At 40.8% G+C, this 25,680-nt stretch overlaps 1 protein-coding gene across 1 annotated transcript in view; it reads left to right on the forward strand.

Annotated features, from left to right (window-relative positions):
- The first annotated feature begins 468 nt into the window (after positions 1-468).
- Positions 469-25,680, forward strand: part of GRTP1 (growth hormone regulated TBC protein 1) — a 38,891-nt gene continuing 13,679 nt past the window's right edge. Inside the window, exons 1-5 of the mRNA XM_075525371.1 lie at positions 469-717; positions 2,624-2,775; positions 9,027-9,185; positions 16,305-16,429; positions 19,646-19,742. Of these exons, the coding sequence (XP_075381486.1) occupies positions 680-717; positions 2,624-2,775; positions 9,027-9,185; positions 16,305-16,429; positions 19,646-19,742 (571 nt within the window). The 5' untranslated portion in view covers positions 469-679. The remainder of the gene's footprint in view (positions 718-2,623; positions 2,776-9,026; positions 9,186-16,304; positions 16,430-19,645; positions 19,743-25,680) is intronic.

A 25,680-nucleotide genomic window follows, 5' to 3' on the forward strand; every position in this document is an offset into this window, starting at 1 on the left:
AATGATTGTTAGTTTATGGTGGAAACTAAGTCAGCAGAAGCTAAAGTTGGGAATATTTCAATGTAACAAAGCATTGACTTTAATGAATTATTAGGGGAAATTAAATGGAAGAGTGAGAGGATTTGGGGGAAAAAAGCCCAAACCAACCAAGTGAACTTAAACACTAATACAGCCACCTCTTCTCGTGGGTTATGGGGAAATTCCTTTGGTTCGAAGGGCCATACCTGAAGCCACTCTCACCCTATGTTAGTGAGCCATTTCCCAAACTAAAATATTTGCATTTTTTCCGAGATGTGACAGAAACGCGAAATACACAAATCTAAAGCAGTATCAGAACAGATCAACATCTGCTTGCCGCCGAGGTGCCCGGGGACCCCTGAGGCCCCACGCCCGGCGGCGCGGCGCGGAGCGGGGCCGCGCAGCTCAGGCGGAGCCGCGGCGGGGAGGGCGGGAGGCCACCTCGCCACCGCCCGGCCCCGCGGCCGCGGAGCTGCCCTGCCCGGCCCCGGGCACGGGAGGCGGGACCCGGCGGCCGCCCCCGCCCCTCGGAGGGCGGCAGGAGAGTTGAACTTGGGAGCCGCTCCGTATGGGGCCGCGGCGCTGCTCGGCCTGAGGAGAGCTCGCCCCGCGGCCGAGGCGCCGCGCTCCCCGCCGGCGGGAGGCCGAGCGCGGACGGCCGATGGAGAGCCGACAGGACGGGCGGGACTGGGCGTACAGGTAGGGCTGCTGGCGGCGGCGCTTCCTTTCCCCCGCCCCGGGCCCGTGTGGCGGGCGCCGGCTCTGAGGCGGGTGCCTGGCAGCGGCCCCCGGAGGGTCCGGCGTGCCCGCCCCCCCTGCCGGGACCGACGGCGGCCGCCTGCCCGCTCCCCCCTGGGCTCTCCCGGGGCGGGGGTTCACGTGTAAAAACACCGCTTTTACAACTTTCCTGTGAGTGTGCAGCACTCTGAGGGAGGGAGCGAGCCGGGAGCAGGAGCGGTGACTCGCAGCGCCTTGCAGGGAGTTTGGGTTTTTTGGTAGTCCCTTACAATAGCCGTTCCCCCTGCTGGTATCTTGCCGAGAAACGTGAAGGGCTGGGGCAGAGAGGAGCCGTGCTGGAGGGTGAGTTTGGAGCCGGTTAACCCGGGGAGAGCGAAACGTTCCTCCCAGGGCGCTTGGGGTTATGAGGGGGCGGCCGCAGGTAACGGCCGGGGGCGGCGGGAGGCCGGCGGGAAATGGCCGAGGGGGCCCCGGGGGAGGAGGCCTCCTCCCTGGGGGAAAGCCCCGGCACAGACCGGCAAACGATGCGGCTGTTAACGTAAGGGCACCTAGGAGTAATGATAACCTTCGCTGCCTGGAGGCAGGTTAGGGAAGGTAACTTCCTTAAAACCGTACTTGCTGACTCTTTATTTTCCCTTTCTACCTCAGGAATGGAGTTGAGCATGAAATTAATCTGTACTTGCTGCCTGGGCAGTCGCAGTCATAAATATGAGATAAGTTTTCGTAGAGGCGTTAGGATTTTTTGAGCGTTCTCATGTTCTGTGTCTTCAGAGAAACCTGTATCGTGGGTTTTGGTAGTTTTTACACCTGTGTCTTTTGTGTCAAATTTGAGGAGTACATCATTACAAAGGTGACTCTTCTAACTGCCGATTAGGTAATGCCAATTTGAGGTCTGAATATTAAAATGTTCCTCTTCTGATTCATGCTTTACTACCCGTGACGATCCCGTGAGCCGGAGTTTACCCAAGGCTGTGCCAATGCCACTCCATGGGCAAACTCTTTCTCCATGAATGAAATGGGCAGTGTTTTTGGAGTTAAGCCTCGATGTCTGTCTTGCAAACTTTTTTGCTTGGACAGACTCCGCTGCCTGTTTAACTTCTACGAAGCCTATGAGTGCTCTGTACTCGAGTGATAATCGGCAGGTGTAAAGCATCCTGGGAAGTTGCCATCAATCTAGTTTAGCAAGGTGACTTGATATATCAAGCTAGAACAGAATCAGATGTGCAGTTCTGAAACTCCATCAAGTGCCATGCTGCCTGAGATAACGTGATGTAACGTTGAAAAATTGTTACAGATAATAAAATAAGCATTTTTGATACTACATATGAAGAAGGTTGACACAAGGATTTGTGTTTTTTTCCAAACTGTATACTTTCATGAAGATAATTTCAGAAATAAGCCCTTCTAAAAATAATCTTTGTAACTTGTTCTTTTTGTTGTCATTTTTCTGTACAGAACTGTGTGGAAAGTGAGTTCAGGTCATATTTGAGCTGCTGCGCTATACCTTCATACTTTTCAACTGTTTGTATTATGGAGAAAAATACCTCCCAGACTTCTGTGTGGTCATAATTTGGGTCGATTTTGCACACAATGGATCCTTTGCTCTAAAACCCCCTTACTTCTAAAAGTAGTGAAATCTGTAAAACTGACTGAACAGTGCATGTTTAAATTCATTTACTTAAACAGCTTTGATATGCTAAATGGAGTGTAACAGTTCGTGTAAAGTAGGTTTTTGTTGGGAGGAGGGAGTTTTGAGCTGCTTTTAGAAGTAGCAACTGGAAGTTATTTAAAGCATACTTGCACATATTTTTTTTTCAGCTGTAGGTATGTAGAAACATTTGTACAAGAATTCTTTTTTATTTTGTAGGGTTGATCCATATGGGTTTGAAAGGCCAGAAGACTTTGATTATGCATCCTATGAAGCATTCTTTTCCAGATATCTAGTGGTACTCACTAGAAGAGCAATAAAATGGTCCAAGCTCCTAAAGGGAAATAAAAGTATACAGAAGAGTTTAAAAGGTGAGCTGTATGTTTCTTTATAGGTAAAAGTACCAATATAAATCGTATTAAAACGGTTTGCGCTTTTGAATGTTAAATACTATTTTTGTCTTCAAATGAAAAACAGTAGTATAAACAGTAATAACACGTAAGCAAGTATGCTGTTGTTAAGGGGATCGTTGATTTGATTTAAAGCTTACAAAGGAGTAATCCTTCTTTGGCATACGCTATAGTATTTTGTTACATCTGTAACCCAAAGATTATGGCCGCTGGCACTTCAAGATGCCGTTTTACAGCTGTTTGTTGTATTGCACTCTGCTCTGTGCTCTCTTTAAAAAGACATGAGATTATGTAGAAGACACTGTCTTGAACCATAGAGATGAGGATGTTAGGGCTCTCAGTTGCTAACTCTTTGACAGTTTTTTAGATGGCTGAGATTTTCTAACTCTCCTTATCCTCCTTTTGTAAAATGACGTTCACCTCACAGCTAAAAAGGTGTGTGCTAAGAACTGATGCTAAATGCCTTACAAAATGAAGAAAGTAAAATTAATGCAAGAGCTAATGCAGCATTGGATAGAATGCTCATGGAACTGTTAATGGCCACTTTGAAAAGCAAGAAAACCTCTAGTAATGTTTTATCTTGCAAGAGAGACAGGGAGAAATAAATGGTGGGAGTCAGAAGGTGGCAGGGAATCCTGTGAAACTAGAGGGTGGGGGGTTTTCCTCCCATGCTTTCTCTGGGTTATTTTTTCATATAAGCATCCAAATTTTCCTCTTTGCTCTTAATGATGCTGTTCAGCTTGCTTTCTCTTGGGAGTCTTTTGGAGTTGGGTAGAGTTCTGTATGTTAAAGAAAAAGTGAGTAAAACTAAGCAAAAATTAATCAGGCACTGACTGTAACATAGCTGAATATTTAGAGCTGTGCTTCAGGTGCAGACTTTGACTGCTAATTCTGGTGGTTTTGTTGTTTTGGGGTCTTTTTTTTTTTTTTTCTTGGCACCTAGAATGGGATGGTAACTAGTGAAACATTTTAAGTATAACAGTGTATTTAGTGTACGGATGTCTGTTTTAAGGCTGAGGAATCCCAGAAAATGTAGGTTTGAACTATAGCTGCTAGATCATATACTGCTAATCAGGAAGTAGCTACTTCTACTCTCTTCTTTTTCTTCCAAATGTAAAGAAGCTTTTGTTTAGGGTGTCAAGTTTGAATATAACGATAACTGTGTGGTATTTTGAATTAGTGAGGATTTTGAGATTCTGCAGAACTTAGTCTTCTGTTGTTGTGGAAAAATAGTCTCAGATTTTGATTCATCTCTGTCTTCTCTTAAAATGTGTGAACTGTGGCAGTGGCAGCTTTTAGCAATTTCTGTGAGTTTGTTACATTTCTCTTCCCTTGTGTTCCCTGTTCCAGCATTGCAGACACAGAATGCTACTGTGATACAAACAGTGTGAATGCCTTTGGTCTTATTTCAGAGCCAAAAATTTGACCAAATCTCTCAACTTGTCCACCAAGCTTCAGTACCGATGGTCATGCTGCCCCACTAGCCATGTAATGGCAGTAACCATTAACGTGGTTTTAATTGTCTCTAACAGGCTACTGTTTGTGAAAAATGGGATACTATAAATCCCATGAGTGGACACAGGCAATGGCTCTTGACTGTAGTAAGCCCTTGCAGGCTGGTGCATCATCTTTGGCATTACTAACTTTTGCTAAGGATACTTGGATTTGTACACTATGCATTCTCATGTATATATATATATATATAATATGTAATTCTAAGGGAGTGACTGGAATAAATAATGTTGAGGAAATGTAGTCTGAGTGTAAATTCAAAGTTGTTACAATAAGCCTCCCTCACTATCCTCAACTGATACTTCAGAAGAGGAGAGCAACAGGTTAACCTGTACAATTACTGATTTTAAATACTTCCCTTCTTATATCAGTATTAAGATTGAAGTCTGTGGCATATACACTTAGAATTATGTAAGCAGTTGTTTAGGCATGTGCTTTATCCTGCAAGACGATCCTGCAGTGATTTCCTTGCAGGCAGTCAGAGAGCAGGTCTGCCTGGTGATGCATTGAATTTCCCTCCTCCAGGACCTGCCTTCATTGCTCTGAAGCTTTGCTCAGGAGCCGCTGGTTCTGATTAACTTCCCCTCTGCTGCAAGTCGGCCATAAGCTAGAACTGAGAAGAATATTTGATTTGTTGCTTCCCCACCAAACGCAATAGCTGTTATCTGCGAATCCATATCCTTATTTTGACTTCTACTGGGGCCTTTTCAAAATGCGTCCTGCTGTGAGTAGACACGAGGGAAGCATTGTACGTGTGGTATCTCAGTAGCTCCACACCCATTTGTCTGTACACATAGAGAAGCTCATAATTCCTGTCCGGGTGAACAGGAAGAAGTGATGACTTGTGTTAATTTTCCAGTTTGGAAATGTGGTGTGTTCACATGCTACTGTGTTTGCCTCACATCCAGGGTGGTATGTATGTATATAATTCAGTTCTACTATAAAGAAAAATAATTAGACTACATTTTAACAACGGTAATTAAGCAGTGTATCCTGTTGCTCTGGATTATGGCCTTCCGGCAGGGTGGGTCATGGGAACTTTGGCTGACAGTTCCTTTTGCTCATTCTCCACTCTCTTCCTTTTTGTTATTTTCTGGTATTTTGTTTCCCCCTGTACCTTTGTTATCTTCACTGTCTCCTCTGCACATGTGAATTTTCAGTCAGTGTTCCGTCACTTGCCTCCTCTCTCTCTCTGTCACTACTGAGTTCTTCTTACTTTTTGCTTTTCTCCATTCAGCTGCTATCTTTATGGGACCAAAAGACAGCTTTCTGCTCTGGCTTGTTTACAGGCGGGCAACAAACTGTCTGACATAATTGCCCAAAGTAGCTTAATTCTGACCAAAAGCATGCTAAGTGAAATAATTTGGCTGTAAGTGGATTAGTCAAAACTGACAAGTAGTAGAAGGTGCTTTCTAGTCTTTGAGGCTGATAAAGTACAGTGAAAGGTGAAAGTAATGGTACTGAACAGTGGTTATAACAGGAGCACTTATGTTCCAGCCCAGGAGCTGAAGGAAGGAAGGAACATCTTAGAAAGTCAGTTTTCATGTTTGAGTGTAACTTGAACACTTACAGCACAGATCTGCTTTATTTCTTCTGTGGTGTATTCATAAAATAAAACTTTCAATTCCTTGTTGTATGCTGTTTTCAGGTCTTTTGTAGAATTTTTCTTCTAGGGTCCAATTTAGTTTCCTCAGCATTCAACAGTAATTGCTAATAACTGAAAAAGTAACTGAAAAGTGCAGATGCTTCTCAAAATCACACTCTTCTAATATTTTAGATGAGATAATTTTTGCTTTTAAATTAGGTTTTCCTACATAAACTTAGTCTATGGTGTAGAGTGAAACAATGTTAATGGGGAGGAAAAGGTAAATACAACTTTATCTAACTTTATCTTTTAAAACCTCCAAAATTCTCATATTCTACCATTAAACAAGGACAGGCAGGTTTAAAGTGATTTACTTATTTTTAAATCTTGTTACTATAAGTAGTGCACAGTACTGGAAAATGTTATTTTCTGCATATTTTTCCTCTTGAAGTTACTTTGGGTATTTACCAGCACTTCTAGACTACTACCCTATCATGTAGCTGTTTTTTCTTGTAACAAGAAAAACATTAATAAAGTGTGACTCTAAACCTGCAGAAACTGGCACTGGGTGTCAGAGGTAATGGAATTATGAAGACTGCTTTTATTTGCTGAAAAATTGATGTTTCATATTTTGTTCATGAACAGAGACAAAAGTTTCACATAAAGATATTTCTTTACCACACATGTTTTAAAGCTTAGACTGTGTTGTGTACACTGTGGTTGTCCTGGGAGTGATTCTGCATGCGGATACTCAGGGCTTGGTGGTATTCAGCAGTGCTACTTTTGAGATCAAGCCCGTGGTTTACAGTTGGAGTCAGATGTATGATTGGAGAGACGTGCACAATCCGGCTTCATCTGTGGAAGCTTCTTAAATGTTACAGTGGAAGGATATTCTGCAGTGTGGACTGTTGTGGGCTTTTTAGTTCCTGAGGATAATGTGGAAAAGGACATATAGAAAACAAAATAAATACATATTTGTATAAAACAATATGATTTGGTGTATAGAATATGACGAATAATATATGTATATATAAAACATTAAATTGCAACTGTCCTTATTTTCAAAACTACTTGGCTGTTTCTGTATGTGAGTTTGCAGATCCTGGCAAGTATGATAATGGTGTGAGGAAGAAAAGCACCATGTAAAGGGCTTTTCCATTTCTCAGGGAGTGGGGGAGCTGGGGTAGGTAGTCCTTTGGGGTGATACAAGTCTCTGGCTGTCTATTACTATGAGAACGATGACACTGAGGAATAATGAGTGTATGCTGTGCTGCAGGGCTGCTTTCTCCTTGTGTGAGCGTCAAAGGCTTGTCCGTGCTTTTCTTGTAGTTAATGTGTGTTGCTGGATGTGGATGTTGGCTATGCTTTCAGAATTGACAACTGTTTCAGAAAAAAATACCATTGGAATTATATGTTAGAATATGATAATCTGGTAATTTAGCCAGTAAGTTTGCTTCTAGAGACATTCGCAGGCTCATCCGAACATCTATTCTTGTTGACCTAATTGGGACTGGTTCCTCATACTCATTCCTGCATTTTCTATGTCCATCTATAGGATTTCTTGAACGTTAGAGTTCAAAATCTTGTAAAAAAGATGAAGTAGGGATTATGAAGCAACCACGGAAACAAGTAAACTATTGCCAGTTTGTCTAAAAGAAGGTTGTAGTTAAAGTTACTTTACAGCTAGAACAGTAGAGACTGTAACCCATAATATAAATACTCATTGAAAAGCTAAACAAAAATCGTACCCTGAAGACCAGGTGTTTATTGCAAATGTTAAGGGTAGGGGTGTTTCTTTGCGAGAAAGTACCAGATTTTAGATTGGTGAAATGCCCATTAGAGATGCATGGATCTCTCTGTTGACACTGGGAAAGCAGCTTTGGCTCCTAAAGGATAGGCAGCTGCAATTAGGTGGTATGTATTTAGAAGGTGGCTGGCCGAGTTGTTGTAAAACCTTGTTTCACTCTGCTGTTTTTAAGGCCTTTAATTCAGGCAGTGTTTATCTTGAGTTACAGGTCTTTGTGATTGGATAGAACCAGATTAAGTAATGATGTTTTGTGTGTGTCTATGGGGGGGGGGGGGAATAAAAATCCCTGCTATCATTTAAGTCCCATAGAGTACAACATCTCCTCCCTAAATTCTAACTGATACAGTCTCATTCATTTAGTAAGGAACATCTGGTTCCTTTGGCAGTTTCTTCTCCCTGGAAAAAGCAGAAGGATCTCAAACATTCGGCTGCCTTTTTGGGTCAGAAAGGGTAATGCTGATTTAGGATTATGTACCAATGAGCAGCATTGGCTCCTTATTAGTATTTTTTCATACCATTCCCAGGAGGAAGCTGCTTTGGCTGTCATTAGCCTGATGCTTCTTCCTGCAATCTTGCATCCTAGTTATTTACACTGAATCATCTGCTTAAAAAAAACCCCCAAAGCACACCCTGGTGATGAATATGATGCAGGAGATAAGAACTACTTTAGATTTGAAAAGACTTCCCCAGTTATTTTTAGGAAAAATCATCTGCTGCTCACTCACATCTCCAGTTCTTCCAGAGGCTCATTTAGATGGTAGCCACATATTTCATATTTCTCAGTTTCTGCTGTAATTTCAGTGGTTAGGTGCTAAGCTGAAATCCTAGGGTTACGTTAATATAGCCATTTATGCTAGAGCATAACCGAGCAAATGGAAAGGGTTATCGTGTCTGAAGCCATTAGTAATGTAGGGAAAGAAGTCAGTGCTCGTCTGAATGAAAAAGGACAAGGATCAAGGGGAAACTTTCCTGTTCATATCTCCATCCAGAAAGGCAGGAAGAAGAGGAAAGGATTCAAAATCCTCATGGGGGAATAGAGCAGGGTGGAAAGCCTGGGTCTGGAGATCTGTGTGGGGAGTCTGAGTGGCAAGAACAGTGAATCTAAAATATACTGTGTAGCTGAGAAGGAAATGCTTATCCTAAATGATAGCATAGGAGAGAAAGCACAATAATCTCTAGTCAAGAGTTTTCCTATGACTTCTCAACTTTCTATTGCTCATTTCCAAAAGAATAATACAGCTGGATTTAAAAAAAAAAAAAACCAACCAAGCAAACAAAACACCAAACACCAAACTTCTTGTTTTGCAGTGAAAAGATATATCAGGAAAGGCATCCCCAATGAACACCGTGCATTGATCTGGATGATTGTGAGTGGGGCCCAAACCAACATGGAACAAAACCCTGGATATTACCACAGACTGCTTGAAGGAGAGAAGAATGACAAGCTGGTTGAAGCAATCAAAACAGGTTATTGTCTTGATAACACTGTTTATCTGTGTTTGTCTGTCCTATGTCCTTAAATGTTAGAGATCAAGTTATGTCATGGAAAACTTACGTTTCTGTAGTAGTGGTTTAAGTGCTGAATTAACATGTAAATTAGATTATCCATAAGCTCTTTAACAGCACAGATCTTTCCAGGTCCATCATGTGGTCAAAAGCATTAAGGAAGATTAGAAATTATTTGGGAAGAAACAGAGAACAAACTAGAAAGCATTATTATGTTGTCTCCTAAGTGATTGGAGATTATAACTTTGTACCATGAGACCTGCCTTTGGGTCTGTTTCGCCTTACTTCTGTCCCAATAGGAGCCTGGAAGAGCAGCAGGGATGGTTGAAGATGTGGTACAGTGTCCGTATGAGGCAGGTGAAGTATGCTAGGATTCCAGCTTGATGAAAAAGACTGCTGAAAAAAAGTGGCTGATAGAGCTATATGAATTATAAATGGTGTAGAGAATGGTAAATGGTGAATGGGGAGCAATTGTTATTTGTTTCTTGTAATGTAAGAACCAAGGACACTGAATGAAATTTGCCATGCTGAGGGTTTAGAAGAGCATATCACCGAATTGTGGGACTTGTTACTGAAGGGTGCTGCTGAGGCCAGAAGTATGAACTGGTTTAAAAAGGAATTTGTCAAACTGAGGGGTGGGGAAATCCACCTGATGCATGAAATCCTAAACACTAAATGTAAATCCCTGAAAGAAGGGAAGTGTAGGAGGAGAAATGCCCCTCCTCTACTACTCCAGTTTTGTATGCGCTGTCTGCGAACATTCATCAGTGGCCAATATTGGTGACAGGGTATTAGGGCAACCAGACCTTAGGCTGGCCCACTGGGTGTTTAAAAGAGGCAGTAGGGGAGGACAAGCAAGGAGAAGTTTGGTGTAACTGATATTTGTCCTGAAACTTTTCAACCTGCTGCAGGAGAGCTTTTGTAGAGAAGCTGATATTGGCTGAATTGCCTGATTAATGAGTCAAGAGGTCGGGGTGTGCTCTGGATAAGCACACTGCTGAGGTTGTTTTGTTAGAACGGCAGGTGCAGTTGTCATCTTTTTCCTCTTGAAAAAGCCAGGTAATTAAAGTTGGGGCTTTATGGATTTTTATTTGAGTTGGATAACTTTCTGAACACTTTCTGGTTTATGCTGAGTTTCTCCTCTGCCTCTCCCTGCAACAGCAGCAGCAGCACTGTGGGCTTTTGGGACTACACGCCTTAGTAAGGCATTTTGGAGCATAAACTTTCATGTTCCTACAAATATGAAGACTAGCCAGAAATCTTCAGGCTAATATCCTGCTCAGAACTAGAAACAGTAGAGCTCTAACTATGAATACAGAGGGAACTACTAAGATGACTTTCCAAACCCAGCCTTGGTAAGGGCCTGGAGAAGGATCAAAATGTATTCAGTTGGGGTACAATTGCTGCAAGAGGGAGTTGCAAACAATTTCTTTTCCAGTACTAGACAATGACATGAAGGGTCATATCATGACAGTAGGTGGCTTTTCACACAGGTTATACCATGAAATAAAAAGACTTCTGTGGGGGAGGAAAAATAATGGAAGAAGATAAAGATCTATTTGTGAATTATGGAGGAAATAAAGTTTTGGAAGAGCTACTGCATTGATTGGAAAACTGTAGAAGAGAAAACTAACAAGGAGCAAGTGAGGGAAGGGGTAAAGAAAAATGGCTTGGAGGGTTTTATTGGAGGGGAAAAAAAAATAAAAAGAGGACCTCGGACTCCAGAGTGATAGCTTTCCCTTCAGAAAGGAAGAAGCAATGGGAACATATGAGGGATGGAAGGAGCAAAGCACTTAAGGTGAATGGAAATTTTGTGTTTAATAAACTTAGTGCTCCTGTTGACTGTGCAAATTTTATAGTGGGCTTTAGCTGAGGCCTGTTTCAGTGTGAATTGTTGTCTGACATTGTTTGTTTCTGCCTGTGTTGTTTTCCCATCACTGTAGTTGTTTTTAACGGTAAACTGAAGTAAGATGTGGAATCTTGCTGCTGTTCACTTTTCATGTCTGCAGTTTCCAAAATTTTCAGGCAATTGTGCTGTATTTAGTCCTGCAGTCTAACTTTAAAGTTACAGCCTAGGACAATGCTGTGGTTTAAAAACAAGAGAACAGCAACCACGCTTTATTTTTTTTTCAGGGGGAGGGGCATGAGGACAAGGCCAACCAAAGACTTTATTTCAAATTCTATTTAAAACATGTGTAAAAGCCAACGTGTCCTGTTTTCTTTTACATGCCCAGAAGCTCCAAACTATTTTCATGTACATTTGGAACTTATTTTCAATATGCAAATGTCTTTAATGGGATATAATCAGGTTAAAAAGGGCACGTAGACTGTGTAGAGAAATCGTCTAATCTTTTAAGGAAAAATCTAATTAAAAGTCTAATCTAATAAAAGTCTTTCAGCTAAATAAATCTAAACTGTCCTTTCACGATTTTTGCACTTCAACTTGCTGATTCTTAACTGATGGGCTTTATTGCTGATTTTGTTTTATATGATATTTGCTGCTTGAACACAGGTTTTGTAGTCTGGGTTTTTTTAAAGAAAAATGTAGGAGAGAGCAGGCTTCTTACTCTAAACATAAAAATAAGAGCTTAAAGAATGCAGGTCTCTAAATTTTGATGGAAATTTTCATGGCTTAGTTTACATATGCATTTAGAAGGGCACATTCCTACTGAGCTCTGTTGTTCGTGCCCTATTATAGTAAAGTTTAGTAGGACAAATGATGTTGGCAGGATAAAATGTGGCTGTCCTCCTAATGCAAAGGCTACGTGCTGGTTACAAGAAAGCTAGGCTGTAAGTTGATGTAGCTTCCTTGCAGTGAGCCTCCCTTTGGCTGGACCATTGAATTTCAGAGTAAGTATGTCTGTGTTTGCAAGTCCTCTTGCCTGCACATACAGCTCGTATCCACGTTTCCACTGTTGCGTTTCACAAGGAGGAATTGTAAGTGCTGTGAAACCCAGGGTCTGATACTTACCAGTCAGTCCCCTGAGCCTGCGCTGCACTGCACTGCATGACTGCTGGCATAAGGATCTGACTGTGTGGATTGGGCAGTAGTTGCAGGATCTTAGTTTGTGATGGGTTCAGAAAAGTAATTCAAACAATAGCCATTGCCACTTCACTGGAGACAGTGAATATTTTACTATCAAAGCACTAATAAGCTTCTCTGAATGGGGCTAAACTATTAGTGAAGGTTGGGAATTTTCATGTGTTTAGGGCATTTAACCGTGCAAGAGCAAGGGGAACAGCTGTGTCAGCTCTTCTGGCTCTCTGTAAGAGAAGCCATATCGGGTCATATCCAAACGGCTACCTCATCTGCTCTTCTATCTACCAGAACAGCTAAAGGAAGAACTGGAGGAGTAAAGTGTGTAGTGATACTTCCTCAGAATGTTTTTCCTAGTTGCCTGTTATCTGTGGTTTGGGAAGTTCCGGAGTTGTATGCTGCATGTTTCTAGTTAATAACACTGGATGGGGAAAGAATTCACAAAAAACCTCTGGTTGCTCCTTTTTCATGTCATTTACCTTGCTCATGATTTTGCAGATTTGTGCTGTCTTGCTCATAAGCATGTCCCTCCAAACTAAGGAGCTCTAATCCACCTTGTTTTATACTATGTATGGTAGACATTTCATACCTGTGATCTTCCTTGTTGCCATTCTCTTCTGCAACTTCTCCAATTCTGATATCACCTTTTGGAGATGAAGGGGACTGGAATTTATGTGGGTGCATCTCAGATTTATACAGTGGCATTATTGTCCTTTTGTAGGAAATCCTAACCATGTTTGCTTTCTTGATTGCTGCAAGCTATTGAACCGTTACTTGGTGCTGGGGCGGGATATGTCAGGCTCAGTTTCACTGGTTTTAGTTGATAGCAAACTTGACCTTAAGTTAAAAAAAACCAAACAAACAAAAAAAAACCCCCAAACCTCCAAAACAATTTCTAGTTCCAGGTGTTGCAGGGCAATAAGTCCTAGAGAAGATGAATCAAAAACATCCAGTTATAACAAATGTAAAATATCCTTTAAGTATATTATTTTTACAAGTTGTAATTGATGACCTGACCTCATTATTCTGGAGGTTTGCAGTGGAGTTTTTGAATGCTTGTAGTTGGCAGTTGAGGTGAATTTTTGTTCTGCTCTTTACTAAGTAAAAAAAAAAACCAAACCAAAACAACAACAACAACCAAAAAAAAAATCCCCCCCAAAAACCCCCCAAACCCCACATCGGCTCTTAATAGCTTCCAGGCAGGTAAAAGTTACAGATGTAGCAGTAGCAAAGAAGTGAAGACTTGTACAAAAGCTTTAGTTTTCTGGACTGCACATTTAAATCTCTTTGCTCCAGAAATAGCATCAACAATTGTGATTCCAGGTATCAAAATAGATGTCTGTTTTATAAACTGAGGCTAATGTGGCTTTCTGCCTATGTTTGTATTACTGAATGAGAAGTAGAAATACTGCAGACCTGTGAAAGGGAAGAAACAAGCCAATGGTCTTCTCATGGTTGCTGCACGGAGATAAATCAACAGGAAAGGAAGCTGTTGTTTTTGTTTCACAGCAGCATAACACTGCCACCTCACAGCACTGGAAGATCATCTAAAAAAATGCTGTTGGGATTTAATCTGAATTTACGGCAAAGGAGTAGCTAGTCTTTTCTTCGTGGCCTTCTTCCTGGTCCCATGGCCCTATACCTAGTTTGGTTATAGCCAGCAGATCTGCATACAGCCACAAGATGGTCATAGTTTTGGTGTTTATCTAGCAGTATAAAGTTCTAATGCTCATTTCCCTGCTTGAAAACAATTCTGGTTTTTTTTTTTTTTTTTTTCCCCCCCAAACTGGACTAGTTTGAGGCTGTGTTCCTTTTGATGCTAATGTCTATCAAGAATGAAGTAGGTTAATGGATAGTAGGTCAGAGGGTGGGCTGCACGGAGTGGGAGAAGGTCTTTGGATGTCTCCTGGGACAGGTGTAGTAAAGTGGGGGCAAGTGCTCAAGCCAAATGAACAGCTCTTGCCTGCTCCTGCCATTTGCGTCAAGTCATCTCTGGCAGTCAGCTTGTAGCATGGTAAAACGTATCAGTTTTTGTGCGCTTGGGGAGTGGTTTGGGGACTTCCCTCACCTTGCAGTCAGAGGAACCTCAGTGCAGAAAGGGGAGGATGAAGAGGAAGCAGGCCCCCCCTGCTTTTAGTGCACTCAAGATAATAATCTGGCACAAGGAGTCCTGTGAGACCGTGCCCCACCTATTAAGGGTAAAGACTTCTAGCTGTTGTATCTTGGTTTTGTCCCCGTCCCCTCCCCCCAAACTAAAACACTGTTACTAAATATAAAGGAAAGTTTTAAATCCTTCATAAAATTAGGGAAGACTTCCCCTAGTCCATGTGGGAAAAACATACTCTGCAATCAGAAAGCAAATTGGAGGTGATTCTCTCAACTGCAGGCCTTCCTCAGGTTGTGAAATTAAAGATTAGTTCAGTTTGAATAGTCTCTGCTCTGTATGTGATCATACTCTTATGATCATATCCCCCCTCAGGACTTATCATACTCCCCCCTCACCCTTGTTCTGCATAGCTGAGGGGAAGAGCCATAACTGAAATGTCAGTATTAATCTCTTCTATAACATCCATCATATACTTTTATAAACAACAAATTTTGATTATGCAAATACTATGCTGCTCTTCCTACCAAGAAGAAACAAAACAAATTTATTTATCCTATAACTGGCTGTTGCTCAGGTCCTCTTAAAAATTGTCTTTTTCCTTGTGTTTTTCTTTTCAGTTACATGAGAGGTGAAGTGAAATATTTTCCTGCCCTCCCATTTCTGTAAATAATTTGTTCACTTTAAAAGGAAGAATTAGTGAGTAGTGCAATAACTTTTTAATGCTTGTGACTTCCATTACACTACTTGTGATTTTGGGGAGCTTTCTTCCTTTGGTTGCTTACAGCTCAACTTTGTGTCAAAGCTGCAACAGACTTCTTCCTTTATGCAGGAAAAGGCTGATAAGAAGTGATAACTCTTAGGACATAGACACCTGTACAGTAGTGCTGTTACTGAATTTTTTTTTTTTTACTTTAACCCAATTTTTTGTTGTTGTTAAATATAACCAAAACAACTATTTATATTTTATTAATAAGTCTTGGGTTTTGAAAATCTTCAAAGTTACTTTTGAATAGGATTTTCCTCCCCAACTTAAACTTCTAAAAATCAGATGCACAAGTCTGGACTAGTGACCTTGGGTTCCCTCTTTATAGAGTGAAGCAGGCCAAAAATTAACTCTGCCTGTTTCTTTCCAACAACTAAAGGGAGTTTTGGGTGACTAGCTCAAACTTGCGTGTCTAATTTTTAGACCTTTGTAAGGAGAGATGAGTCCTAGTATTCATGTTTGGCCTGGAAGAAATGAATGTTTTGAAATGTCAGTAATTGCGTAGTCCTTACTTGGTTGAGGATTGAACTTGAAGCATGTGGGATGTGCTCTGCTGCTTGGATATCAAAAATCACTCCTTCTTGGTGATCTTGCACCAATGAAGAAACAACTTTTCTCACAGTCACATCATGGAGAAACTTAAAAAAAAAAAAACTTTAAAAAGGTGGTTTAAGTGAAAGTCACCAGCTGCAGGAACAGGATATTTTTTTTAGCTGTTCGGGACTGTTTGGTAGAAGCTCGCTGTCAATTGAAAGGTCATCTGATTTGTTATGAGACTATGCTTTCCTAGAGGAGCAGCTCATTTCATGCCACTTGGCTAGATAAATTTGGTATGTTGTTTCTGTCAGTCTAAGTGTCTGGTTTGCTTTCATTTAAGCCTTTGCAGTCAGACATTGAGAGAGTCCAATCTGCAGGAGAATTTCTTTAGTCCTGCTTGAAATTGATTTCTGTACACTAATAGGATTAATCTTTCTAGGAATAGATTATCCTTGAATGCAGATGGCCTTTTACCCAAAATGGAGGTAAAGCTGTTTCTTAAAATTAATCCACCAAAACTGCAGTTTAGTGAACCGTAGTGAAGTTTCAGTTGTACTTCAGAAGAGCTGTAAAAGTTTGTTTACAAAGTGAAGGAGGGAATGGCTCTTAATTTTGGTCTTTTTCCCTTTTGTCTAGACATGAACAGAACATTTCCAGATAATGTAAAATTCCGCAAAACTGCTGATCCCTGTTTGCAGCATACTCTCTACAACGTATTGGTAGCATATGGGCATCATAATAAAGCAGTAGGATATTGTCAGGTATGTAATCACTGTTTTTTAAACAATGCTGCCTTTCACCAATGGTTAATTGTTCTTGTCCATTTGAATGTGCATTTTTAGAAGCAGATCCACAAACTTCTGTTTTTAAAATGGCCCTGGGGGCTAGTGAATCGCTTCAGGCAAGTTCAAATGTCCTTGTGAGTTTCTCTGTGGCCTTTTTTGTAGCTAGCTTGATCATGTTTGGTTCCATTTGTTAGCTGCAAAATAAATGTTTTATCACACATGGTTGTATCAAGATTAGTTGCTTTGGAGAGGAAGAGAAAGTGAGCTTGCCTTTCCTTCTTCCTCCTTCCTGCTGTCTTTCCCGAAACAGTCCTTGGTATGTACAAGGCATCATGAGATCTCCATTTCCTTTTTTTTCACTGTCACGTTTTTCAAAATGCAGGAAGACCAGCATTCATGCGACATCACGTAGTTGGAGGGGTGGTAGCATTTATTTGGTGCCATCTCCCAGTATGGGCAGGCAAGTAGGAAGAAAATTTGTTTGAAATTCAACCTGTTACTGCTTAGAAGGCAGCTCAAAAAAGCTCCTGTCATCACTGCCAAGTATGGTAAAATTTCCTGTGGGACACAAAGAAGGTAAAAGTTGATTCATGACAGTCAAGAAAAAAGTGGCCATCTTTAAGGATCATAAAGAAGCAGGAACTGTCATGAGCAAAATGTGTTTTCAGTTCACTTAAGTCCTCTCCTCTCTCCTCCCCTTCTTCACCAATGATATGTGTGCTAATCTATACCTCATGTTAGTTGAGAAAGTTAGTACAGTAAATACAACTGTTCCAAAGTTAAAAGAATATGAATTGTATTTATTGAAATCTGGAGAGGAGAAGACTTAGAGGGACTTAAACCTAGACTGAAGTCACTAAAAAAAATTCTTTTTGTGTATCCCAACCAGTTTTAGTACAGAAATTATTTGAAGAAAGGGAGTAAAAGATGAATGATTTTTATTATTTTCAGTATTATGTATTTATTAAAATATAATTTTAATGTTTTGAGAATAACAGAAGGGCTAGAATTATGAATACTCTCTCTTGCAAATGTCAGGCTCCAGAGGTAGTTATACCCACAAACATACACAACTTCTAAACCATTGTAGCTTCTACCCAAAATATATGTCCAATTGTTACTAAAAAGTTTTGGTATATTAACTGTTTAATGGGCTAATCTTTGCATTTTAACTTGGCATTATGAACACTGGAGATGAAAGACAATGACTTAAAAAGCCTTATGTGATTTCTTTTCACCTCTGGTCTCCTCACAGGATCAATGTTATCTTTTCTGGCTAAATAATTAGAACATAAACCAAAGGTCAACATGTGCTTTCCAAGGCATGTTGTAAATCAAGCAAAGTTTCAGGAAATCGCCTTTTCTGCTAGTGAAGCAGCAGACTTCATTAAGATAGATATAGTGATACCCACTGCATGATAAGAGAAACCCTGTAAACGCTAGAAAACTTGGAGTGAAAAATGGAATTTTTTTCCAAGTGTTTTGCAGAGCTTTTACTGACTGAAGGCTCTTCGAGGGACGTTTCCATAATGCTAGTGCATTTGTGGTACTTACTGGCATTAAGTCTCCCATCTGGGAGTGTATTAGGCTTTGCACTGTCATGGTGTGACAGTGGTACAGTGTTGCCTACCCTGGTATAACCAGCAAAATTCAGTGTCCTGTGAACATACACTCCAGAGTAGTTTTTTGTGCATGCCCCGTTAAATGCCATACAGTCTCTTGTCACCATAGATGCAATTACTAAGCTAACTGTCAGCATGGAAACAAATAGTTGCCTTCCTAACTAGAAGGCCAAGCACCATGCAAGGTCTATCCAAGCCATTTGTGTACCAACTGCTGTAGCGACTCAAAGCTTGAAAATGAAACATTGGAGAGGATGCAGTGTCCTAATATTTCCATGTTCTGGGAGTGTTGCAAGGCCTTCTGAGGTGGGACAGGTGCGTCAAATCTGTTGAATGCAAGAAACGAGATCTCAGTTCAGAAAGTTGTTGCTTCCGGAGGCTGCAAGGGATATTCTTTTTGGTAGCTGTCGTCTGGCTCACAGCCATAATTGGCAGCATTGCAGGATACCCAGAGACAGTGGTGCTGCCTGCAGTGATAGACATGCTGGAGAAGTCCAGCTCGAAGGGAGAGAGAACAGGGAGAATGCCAAAGAAAGGGATGAAACCAAAGAAGGCAGTGTAACCAACACCAGCCTTCATAGCCTGTAAATATTTAAAGATAACTTTCTGTTAGCTTAGGAAGACTTTGGGGGGACTTGCACCTCAGAGGCAGCTTTTGTATATTGTCATACTGACGTGCTGTCTGTGTTATTACAGTCGTCAGCTTGTTTACAATGGAAAAGACATACTTAAAATGCTTAAGGAAGTGGGCTACTGTGCATGTAAATCAGTAATAAGGCCATAACTTAGCAGCGTTATGGTGGATACAAGAAAAAAAGTGCCTGAGACAGAGCTAATGTGTTTACAGGGAATACTTGTTCATGACCTGTGTGTTCTGTATGCCACTTCTCCAGTCAGAGAGTGTCAGTAATGGTTATGAAAATTGCACAGTTGGCATTTGGCCAGTCATGACTTGACTACTTTTCACAATTTTTCTGGTAGGTCTTCCAATCCCCCCACCTCCCGATGTTTACCTTCTGTGTGCATGTTGAAAGGCAGGAGCTACAGTGGTCAGTTATTGACTAGCATGTGGAGTACTGGAGGTATTACGGAAGCAAATGAGTTGTATACAATCATTTGAGTTAAGCAGCAACAGCTTGTAAAAGCTTCTGGAGCTGCAACTTTTTGCTAAAGAGTGTTTGGGTCAGGCATTCTCCTTCTGCAGCCGCACTGTCTACCTGCAGGGGTGTTGTGTTTGTACTGCACATCTAATACAGCTGTGTTTTGGTTCTGGTCAAAGCAGTCTTCAGTTACATTGGGACAGGGTTTGGGGATTTAAAAAAAAAAAAAAGAAGATAAATTATAGACTACTAAGCTTTTTCTTTTAATTTTCCTCTCCTTGATCTTTGTTAATAATTCTTCTTAGCTGTCATCATGCAGGTTTAACAGCTTACTCAACTGGTGGCCTTTATTACTAGATTTTACTTAATATGCCCACTTTGTAGGACGGTAGTAATTTAGCCCTTAATCAAAAGAAATAAACTAGAAACTCGTACGTGTATGCATCTTAAACCCCTTCTTTCTGTTTCAGGGCATGAACTTCATAGCTGGATACCTGATTCTTATTACAAAGAATGAAGAGGAGTCCTTTTGGTTGCTAGATGCTCTTATTGGAAGAATATTGCCTGGTATGCTAAAAACATGTATAGTTGTATTTGTATATTGGAGCTTGGCTTTTATTTTATCTTTGCATTCTTCTCTGTTTTTAGAGGTTTTAGATGTTAAAATGGACTTGCATGGACTGAAGACTTTCTAGGGTCCTGGAAACACAGGACAAAGACAGCACACAGGCAAAACTTGTCTGTTTTGTAGTCAGATTTTGGTCTTGATGCAGTGGTTTATGTGTATGTTAATTTGCAGTCTTACTTCTCACTCCCTACTTGTTTCTGTTGGGTTGATGTCTTCCTATATCAGTATGATGCTGGGGAACAGGACTTGCAAAGGTGTCTGGGATTTGGCACTTCTGATTGCAGGAATATATGAGACACAGATGAAGCAGTGATTGCAGAGCAGAGTGAAGATGGGAGATGTGCACAGTTTGAGCACTGCGCCTGAAGTAGAAATTCCCAGTGGCTTGGCTGGAGGCAGCGTGAGGTTTCTTCAGAGGTATTTGGCAAGCTGGTGGTAGTTTCTGCTAGGCACAGTAGTTTCTGCTGTGTCCCCCACTTCTGAGCGGGGATATTTTTTGGCACTTAACACATCGTGATTTTGCAACAAAGCAAACAAATGTCAAAATCCCTGTTTGTGTCTGTATGTGAAGTTCTTGTCAAAGCTCTGTTATGATCAATGGTGATCTAGCCGGGCTGGTCAATAGAGTCCAGAGGGAAATTCAACACACCCTGAGCTACAGACAATATCTACATCTGGTCAGTTCAGTAGGTCTCTAGGTTCCCTTACTTGGATCTCTGGGTTTGCAGGAGGTGTTTACACACTGAATTTTGCCCCACGTATAAGCTGAATTTCACCACGTGTGTGAAGTAGTTTAAAACCAGAAGCAGACATCAAGCACAGCTATGTTTTATACTTCTATGAAATACATTTGGGAATGTTCTTTCTTGGGATTTAATTATAAAGGAAGAATGATTTCATGGTGAATTCCCATTAGCATTGCACAGGACTGACTACAGCTACACCTTTAATGTAAAGCCATCTCAAAATGGAAGACTAATTTTTCTATAAGGAGGCTTTGAAATTCCCTATTGGCCCAGTTTTGCTTTTGAACAGATCTTTATCCCAAATGGTTAGAGGCTGAATTCAGTATTACAGTGTCAGTTAACTAAGTGCTGGTCAAGGACATCAAGGTTGATACTTTCATTTCTGCTTCTTTCTGTTCTTGTTTGAGATTAAACAAAAAAAAGTGTATAATTTTTGGTTCCTTATTGAACAGAAGGGAAAGACTTTGAGAAAGAAGGAAAAAGAGCTGAGGGAGTCTTTTAGTGCTTTTGAATGACTGTAAGAAATTATCTTTTTCACTGAATACACCCTATAGGAACTCAGGTTTTCCTTGCATATGAGCAGAGTGGTTGGACTTCATTTGCAATTGAAAAAGACAGGCAGGGAGTGCTATGGCTTGTTGAATCAATCTGCAAATATCTGAGGGTTTGCAGCCTTGAAGTTTACTTTCAAGCTATAAAAATAGTCTAAACAAATAACTGTGTCTGTTGCTTTTGTTCAGCCTTGAGAGCTATAAGCTGTGCAAACAGGTAGGAGACTTGAGGGCTGCTGTCTGCCACGTGACCTGCCACTGGCTGACATCAGTGGATGTCTTTCCATTGACATCACTGTGTGAGGGATAAGGCCCTCAGTAAAAGGCAAGTTTCACTGCAAAGTGATGTGTGGCAACTTTTGCTGTTAACCTTTTTGATAGTCTTACATGTTTTTATTTGGGGCAAGGGGGTAGATTCAGAATTTTTTATTCATTGTTTTTGGTAGGGAGCTTACTTTAGTTTGTCATAAAACCTTTAGTTCTTCTTGTATATCCTTCTTCTACACTTTGCTGATACCTAAATGACAAAAGTTGCTCCTATTTTTCCCTCTTAGCTGTTGAATTTATCTTATGCTAGTAGCATTGGTGATGAGAAGAAACTCGTAATGTGAAAGGCAATTACTGTGTATAAAGGAGATGTACATTTGCTTAAGTTATATTTATGGATATATTTTTACTACCCTGTAACAAGAGTCTTGTTACAGACTTTGGCCTGGGCTCAGCACGTCCAATACAGGCATCCATCTGAGGTGCTGAAGTTAGAAACATGCGTGCTTATGTTTCTTTGATAGTGCGTGGGGAAGGGGATATCTGATCAGAATTGCTGATCTGAGTGTGCCCCTTTCCCCTCCACAGTTTTCAGAGAGCTTGAGGTGTCCCTTCCAGCTTGGGTCCCTCAACAAGAGCCCAAGTTAGGTAGTATGAACCTTTTATGTAGTAAAAATATTTGCATTGAGTAATACAAGGCTTCATTGTCAGAAAACTTGTTGCTGATGCTTCCCCCCCGCCCCCTTTTTTTTAAATTCTCATTTATTGCCATTTTTATTCCCCTTTTATTCCCATTGCCCTCCTATATCATGCTTGAATTGTACATTTATAAAAGTCAAAGCAACACGGATAAAATAATTGGCATAATTTCAGTGAAATACTGTGTGTGTATGTGTGAGAGAGAGAATCAGACAGACAGGCAGACTGCATCCATAAAGAAACTTACTCAGGTAAGTAAGTACTGCCCTTCTGTTAATAGTGCAAGGTACAGTGCATTTCAGTTTAAAGCCCTATAATTATTTGTTGGGGAAGCAAAGAAATATTGTATACTCTCCAGATCTTCAGAAGGAAAAGTAGCAATCATTTTTTGTCGGATGTTAACAGTTTGATAAGTCAAAACTTCTCCTTTAGTTTTGTTGCTGATGCTCTTTTCTTGATCTGTTTGCATTATAATCTACATGTTTTCCCCTTCATAGCAACAGATACGCCTCCAGGTCATGTCCTCATTTTCGAGTGTGTCCTGTCACTGCTAGTTAAATCGGTGATGATTTAGGACAATTTAGAAATCCCTTCTCTGCCCTCTGCAGTGTCCCTATGAGCGCTTCCTTCCCCTGGCCCACATGCATTTAACTACATGAAACAGCTGCTGCAGTACCTTGATGCTGACAGCATTTTGTTGGTCAGCAGATGAACCAAGCCAGCCACAGATCAATGTCATTGATTGAAAAATGTAGAATGTGACAGAGGGGAGCATTAGTGGCAGCTTTCTGGGGAAGTGACAGGGAAGGGCTCCCTAAGCTATGGCTCACCTCCCCATTTGTGCTGTTTTTTAGGTCTGGGTTGAGGTATGTACCATAGGATATGGTGAAGGTGTGACTGCTCCACCCACTGACAGGAGGAGGACAACTTGGGAATGGGACCCCATCAGTAGAGGTTTTCTGGCTGAATTGTTCTGTTACACTCAAATGGAGTTAGCACAGCTGGAAGATCGAGCCAGCAAAAATTACAGTTTGGTTTGTTGGTATGTGGAGTTGTGTGCGTACCATTCGTCTGGCTGAACATTAGCACTGCTGGGTACAGCTGAGTGAGGCCAGAAAGATCCTGCTTCTGCTGAAGGCAAGCTCATAGTCTACTGCCTGTTGTGTCTGTCAGCTGCTCAGCCAGGGATTTGGAGGGATTAGGAGCATATCTCACTTAAACACAGCAAGGGGGAAGAGAATTATTCGTTTAACTGAAGTTTTGGGTGTTACCGAGATCTTTTATTCCCAGGTTCATTCAAAACAGATGGCTGGAGCAGACGGTATTGCTCACAAGAAGCAGTATGGATTCAGTTTGAGCTCAGAGTGGATATGTCTGCAATTTGTATTCAGCATAGCTCTAGTGTTTCTATTCTGTCCATAGCTCTTGTTCTTGTTGAGACATTTTTTTTTGTTCTGTTGAGGAAATATTGGGGAGGTTGCTTTAGAAAGCATCAGGTAGGTGGGAACTTTTTAACTGTGTACTTTGGTATGTAATTTAAGGAGCATACTTGTCATGTTTTACATACTTGTGATTAAATGGTGAGTTTAAGAGAAGAAAAACTTGACAATTGGACTCACTTTAGCATGACAATTATGCTTATATATAGGAGAGCAATTCTGCCCCCCCCCCAACTTCAGTGGTTCTCAGTCTGAAAGCGGCAGTGTTTATCAAGCTATACTCTAATTAGTCTACTGGACTATTATACTGGAGTTATTTACTCTTACTGAAAACTCCTCCAATGGTTAAGAGAGGTCTTATGATTTCTGCACTAGCCTGTTCATGGTCAATTTTATATCCTTTTATTCTTTTGCCAATGCTGATTTTTGAGGGTAAAAAAAGTCCCCCTCTCTCTTGTGCTTACCTTTTATGTATTTGTAGGATACAGTCAATTCATTTTACAGTTCTTTTGTATTACTAAGCTGCTTCAGTCAAACTCTTCTCTTGCATGAAACTCTTCTCTGTTCCCATTTTAGCCTAATAATTATTTTGTGTGCTTGTTCCAGTTTGACTTGATTTTTTTTTTCCCCCCTTCTTTTTTAACTTGATCACATTGGCACCCTTTTTTTCCAGTGGGAATCTTGCTAGTGCCTTGTGCAGTGGCATTATTTTTCTCTTTTCACAGCTGAAAGTGTTTTATTTGAGAGAGAAAAACCGTAGGAACTCCCTTGCTTTTTTTTTTCCTTGTGGTGCTCTGGTTTTGATTTGTGATCTCAGTAATAATGCATATGGTGTTGCTCTTCTGTCATTGTCAGCAGATGTTTTTTTCCACAGCTTATAGGAATTCATAACACCTTTTTGCTGTACTTTATTTGCACATTCTTGTCCTTGTTATTTTAAATCTCATCATGTCTCTTACTCTAGTCTTTTCACTATGTTACTCTGTTGTGCCTTGTGTATTGACATGGGACAGTATCTCTCCATTTAGGATTGTTAACAAATACCAGCTTTTTCTTTTTCTCCAGCGTTGTTAATAAAAAAATCTTATATTAGGTGTAGCCTACAAGCATTCTTCAAGGATCAGTCTAACAAGCTTCCTTCTGCCTGGTACTTTTTAGCCTTTTGTGTTTTAAAATTTTTTTACCCACATGTACTGCCTGGTGGTTTATCAATAACTAAAAATAAGAACGGAGTTTTGAATGATGAAATAGTCACAAAAGTAGTAGACTGCACTGAACTAACTGGCATTAGCTGCAAGGACACAAGGTGCAATGCAAGGTACCACTTTGGTGGGTAGTTTAGCGACTGCCGGTTAAGGCGGATGTCTGCATGTTGAGATAATAGGTATCTAACACATTTCTGTTTTGAGCTCTCTATGGTCCTCAGTTCTATCAGCCATAGACTTGCAGGTACTGTTGCATAAGAGATTAGGCATAGTAAGAGACGTGAATATTTGAACTGAATAATAACATAGTTGCATATCAAATTCTTGTATATCCTTCTCTTTCGAGTGATTCATGTTATAACATTCTTTTAAGTCCCATCATACAGACTTCCAAGTTTGAAGGGAAGGGCCACCTGAGAAACGCAAAATGCTCTACTAACTTCACAGTATTTCTATTTAGACTGCTTGCTTTTAATTGCAGTTAAGCATGTATTTATTTCGTTCTCGTGGCTGAATTTATTTTAATACCCTGATTGGGTATTGCCAGGGAACCTCTGAATGCAGAACTGGCTAGGCAGCTGCGTCTTTTAAGACCTGCTTCTCCAAAGGGGAGTGGAACTTTGTTTCACATGAAGCATTTCATTCAGTTGTGCAGGTAAAAGACACTGCTAGAGCTGAATAGTAGTAATGTTGAGCTGAATTTGCAGCCTGTGAAGGAGACTGTTGTAATGAAAAGCGTGTCCTCTCAGAAGATTTGAGCACCACAAGCACGTGCCTTTGGTGTGGAAAGCTCCTTGCAAGACTATGTGTAACACGCATGACCTCATGTTTGCAAAGTCGCTTTTGATAACCAAGCTTTTTTTTTATAGCACCATCAACTCAGAAAATGTTAGCAGATTGATCTGGGCTGTTTGCTTATCTTCCTCCTCTGGCAGCACCCAGCTACACGGCCATGAGCTGGCAGAGTTCT

This window comes from Mycteria americana, chromosome 1, assembly GCF_035582795.1.
Source record: "Mycteria americana isolate JAX WOST 10 ecotype Jacksonville Zoo and Gardens chromosome 1, USCA_MyAme_1.0, whole genome shotgun sequence".
Lineage (NCBI taxonomy): Eukaryota > Metazoa > Chordata > Aves > Ciconiiformes > Ciconiidae > Mycteria > Mycteria americana.